Here is a 4,770-nt window from a genome sequence, read left to right as displayed (position 1 = left end):
AAAAAGAGGAAGACCCCCAATGAGATGGATCAGCCAGGTGGCATCATTGATGGTGTCAAGTGTGGCAGCGGTGAAGGGGTTGGCCCAGGATCGGACATTGTTTCGTTCTGCTGTGCATGGGGTCACTATGAGTCAGTTCTGACTCAGTGGCACCTGACAACAACAACAACCAGCCTGCTTGGTAGTGTAGTGGTTACAAATTGGGCTACGAACCTTAAGGCCAGTAGTTCGAAACTACCAGCCATTCTGCGGGAGAAAGATGAGGCTTTCTGCTCCCGTATAGATTTACAGCCTCGGAAACCCTGTACAGGGTCGCTATGGGTTGAAACCGACTCAACGGCAAACAACAACAACAACAACAACAACAGTCAGTTGCTTTGGTAGCCTAGTGGTTACGAATCGGGCTGCAAACCTCAAGGTTGGCAGTTCAAAACTACCAGCTGTTCTGCTGGAGAAAGATAAGGTTTTCTGCCCCTGTAAAGATTTACAGCCTCAGAAACCCTACGCAGAGTCACTATGAGTCAGATCCGACTCCACAGTACTTAACAGCAACAACAACCAGCTGCTTTGATAGCATAGTGGTTACGAATCGGGTTGTGAACCTCAAGGTCAGCAGTTTGAAGCTACCAGCTATTCTGTGGGAGAACAATGAGGCTTTCTGCTCCTGTAAAGATTTATAGCGTCAGCAACTCTGTACAGGGTCGCTAAGAGTCGGAACCAACTCCATGGCACATAACAACAACAACATCAACTAGCTGCTTTAGGAAACCCTATACAGGGTCGATATGAGTCAGAACCAACACTATGGCACACAACAACAGCCTGCCCAATGATGGGCAGTGCCACCCTCAGGGACTTGCCTAGGCATACCCTCGGTGGAAATTGGTTTACCAGGGTTGCATGGTCATGAATCAAACACTGATCAAGGTGGTATGGGTGTCCAGACCCCATCATGTAAATGTTTCTATCTGTAATAGTGTATCTATACCAATTACAGTCCCTTTCCTGCTCTGCCTCCATTGTCTCACAGGCAATAGTGAATCCATCTGCTGCCAATCATTTTGTGACAAACTTCCTTTGTTTTCTGTAATTAGGAAAATAGCCATGAACCTTTTGGACACCAATGATGGCTTCAGACTGATGGTCTCATTATCTGGATGATTTTTTCTTGTCTTGTCTTTGTCCTGTTTAAGACTTAATAAGGAGGTCACCATGGGGAGAAAAAAGGTTCTCATTAACAATTGCTACACTAATTGTTCAGGGACTTTGGCATATTTTTCAGTATTTCAGCATTCTCATTAATGCCATTCTAGGTGTTTCACTTCCATAATAATTGTGATTACAGATCACTATCTAATATAATCCTGTGTCATAATTTGAAATACTTGTTTTTTAAAAAACAAGTGGTTAAAAGTTATTTATTAAAATGATTGTTTCCTTAAAAAGTGTTATGTAGCAGGCAGGTTTGCAGGGGGTGCCCTTTGGTTTGATGATGCATGGAGGGGATTGTAATCATTGGAGTGAAATGAAATATGATAGGATGAATGTAAAGCTGGTATTCTCCCATGTAAAGTATCACATAATTCATAATAAAAACTAAAAAAAAACAAAGATACGTAATAAGGCTAAGTTTTGTGTTTTTTTTTTTTAAGGGACTGGACAAACACTTGTGAGAGAAACAGGTTGTATTAAAGTTCTGTTACAGTTGTTCAGGTAAGCAAACAGAAATTTCTTGTTAATAATTATTTACTACCTAACACTTTATATTGATTTACTTCCTTTTGTTTTTAACTAAATAGGACGGTTCTCTCACAGTCGGAGTTGAATTTGTCAGATAAGAATGTTTTCCAGCGGTACCAGTTGTGGTCTTCAGTGTGCAGTACTCTTTGTGCCACTGTCAACAATCCTCGAAATGGTAAGTCTCTCAAACACTGAAATGTGAAAATAAAGGTAAAAACAGAAATCAGTCTTAATTTCCCACAAAAGGTATTTTCCAAATGGCACATTAGAACGTGACGCAGACTTTCTCTCCTTTCAGATGACAATCAGGCAATGTGCCGCTCACTTTTTCCACATGCTAATGAGTGGCTAATAAATTGTATGCACCCTGAGATAATTCGCCCTATTTGTTCATTTATTGGACTCACTCTTTCAAACAATAGTAAGTATTCATTATTGTCTAGGCTACACTTGGGGAAACATTTGAAAGCATAGTAATATACATCAGTTTGGTGGTGGTGATAGTGATGTGCTGTGGAGTTGGTTCCAACTCATAGTGACCTTGCATAGGGTTTCTAAGGCTTTCAATCTTTACAGGAGCAAAAAGCCTCATCTTTTTGCCACGGAATGGTTGGTAATTTTGAACTGCTGACCTTAAGGTTAGCAGCCCGACTGGTAACCACTACACTATTGCAAATAGCAGGAACTTAAGAGCAAATATTGTTTGAAGGATATTGGAGAGATGATGATGGCAGCATAGTTTTGAAGCTCCACAGATTCCCTCATAGAACAGAGTAATAGATGTTGTTGTGGTTAAGTGCCTTCGAGTTGGTTCCGACCCATAGTGACCCACAGCAACCCAGTACAGGGTTTCCAAGGAGCGCCTGTTGAACTTGAACCGCCGACCTTGCAGTTCAAACTGATCTTGCAATCCAGCACATTAACTTTCAGTGCCACAGCAGTACTCCCAGTAATAGCAGAGCTAAAACTGTACAGACTGTGTTCTCTGACCGTAATACAATTGAATCAAAATAAAGATAAGAGAGCCCAGAAACAGACCCACACATGATATGGTCAGCTGATTTTCTCAAAGGTGTCAAAGCAATTCTAAGAGGGAAAAATGGATAGGTATATCCAAAATATGAATTTCACACAGTGTATAGAAATTAACCTGAAATGCTCCATAAACCTAAATGTAAGAGCTAAAACTGTAAACCTTTGAGACAGAAACATAGGAGAAAATCTTCAAAAGGCTGAGTAGACAGAGATTTCTTGGGATACAAAAAGCATAAACTTTTAAAGAAAAACAAATAAATAAACTCCATTGACATTAAATTCTTTTGCTCATCAAAAGATCCTGTTAAGAAAATGAAAAGACAAGTCACAGATTGGGAGAAAATATTGGGGAAAATAACTGATAATTTGTGCACAGAAAGAATAAAGAAAGAATACTTATAAGTCAATAATAAGACAACAAGCAACCTGATTATAAATGGGCAAAAGCTTTTAACCGCAAGGTTGGTGGTTCAAGCTCACCAGCTGCTCCTTGGAATCCCTGTACTGGGTTGCTGTTGGTCGACTCAACGGCACTTAACAACCTTGTGGTTCAAGCCAACTTTGCAGTCCAGCACATTAACCCACAGCACCACACCAGGACCAATAGTATAATATAGTATTGTTGTTGTTGTTGTTAAGTGCTGTCAAGTCGGCTCCGACTCATAGTGACCCTGTATAGGTTTCTGAAGAGAAGCTGGTGAGCTTGAACCGTCGAACTTGCCATTCAAACGGCATTGGAGTCTGATGCATTAACCCACAGTGCCACACCAGGATTCCATAATATAGTATACTATACATATAATTGTACTCTGTCAAAGTGATGTTCATACATAGGTAATCTATTTTATGATTTTATATATATATATACAACTAAAGATTGTATCTTTAATTCTCTAATTTTGGGATTTTTAGTAAGTAGTTGAAAAAGTTAAGTTAATGTTAAATTTAGTATAATGTCTTGTTGATATATTAATAATTTTGTTACTTTACTCCCAAGCTTATGTTCAGAACTACTTTATATCTGTGGGTGGACTGGATATATTGTCTCAGGTTCTTGTGAAACTGGAATCTGATTCACACAAGACTTTTTCCAGTGCTAAACTTGCAGTGGTGGTGGCAAAGACAGTGAACGCATGTATTGCTGATAATCGTGAGTGAAAATACTTATTAGTACCTTTTCTACAATTACACTTTGTTTCAAATTAGCATGGTGAATGTTGAATTGACAAAATGTACACTAAGATAGATGGGACTTCCAGGTTTTCATAGGTTGAAGAGGACTTTAGAAATTATCTGGTCCAACTCCTTATTGGCCCCTGAAAGTTATAATTCCCCTAAGGATTCAAATCTAGGTCTTCTGACTTCAAGTCGAAGAATAGAATCCAGGCTAAGACTATGTCACTCATAAACCTTTATTTTACTTTTAAAACCCATCATTAGCTTAAAAGTTTTAAATTGAGATATAAGGAATGGAAAGCTTGGTTTATAGATTTAAAAAATGTTGATAGGGATGGACAACTTAGACATTGGCTACCTAAAATAAAGGCACGAAGTGGCTGGCTTACAAATTTTCAAGAAGGACTTTAGTTTCAGAGTGTGTGTGTGTGGGGTGTAGAATCCCCATTGAATAATTATTTTCATCTTTTTAGGAGATGGAGATAAGATTCTTATGATTCAATAGTGAGTAATTGTTATCGTGACTAATTGCGACTGTCACAACTGTAAAGATAGAAGTTTTGTAACATAAAGCAGAGAGTAGTTAATCTAATATTCCAGGAACATAGGACTCTAGGACCATCAAGGGAGAAGAGCATGAGCGGAATATGGGACCCTACCCAGAGAAGCAGCGACATCAGAGATGGAGCCAGAGATGATGACATGGAGAGAGAGAGAGCAGCTGAGGACTCTAGAGTCATGCAAAGAGAAAGGCTGTGTACTGGTTTCCAGGGACTTGCAGAATGTGCTCTTTGGTTGTTTAAATAGTTATATGTTCAT

The 4,770-nt window shown here is 39.2% G+C and overlaps 1 protein-coding gene across 1 annotated transcript in view; it reads left to right on the top strand.

Annotated features, from left to right (window-relative positions):
* CCDC79 (coiled-coil domain containing 79) overlaps positions 1-4,770 on the top strand; it is a 20,467-nt gene that overhangs the window by 6,337 nt on the left and 9,360 nt on the right. Inside the window, exons 5-8 of the mRNA XM_006863589.1 lie at positions 1,653-1,713; positions 1,800-1,915; positions 2,039-2,161; positions 3,773-3,925. Of these exons, the coding sequence (XP_006863651.1) occupies positions 1,653-1,713; positions 1,800-1,915; positions 2,039-2,161; positions 3,773-3,925 (453 nt within the window). The remainder of the gene's footprint in view (positions 1-1,652; positions 1,714-1,799; positions 1,916-2,038; positions 2,162-3,772; positions 3,926-4,770) is intronic.

Source organism: Chrysochloris asiatica, unplaced genomic scaffold (assembly GCF_000296735.1).
Source record: "Chrysochloris asiatica unplaced genomic scaffold, ChrAsi1.0 scaffold00055, whole genome shotgun sequence".
NCBI classification, from domain to species: domain Eukaryota; kingdom Metazoa; phylum Chordata; class Mammalia; order Afrosoricida; family Chrysochloridae; genus Chrysochloris; species Chrysochloris asiatica.
This window is presented reverse-complemented; position numbering and strand designations above follow the sequence as displayed.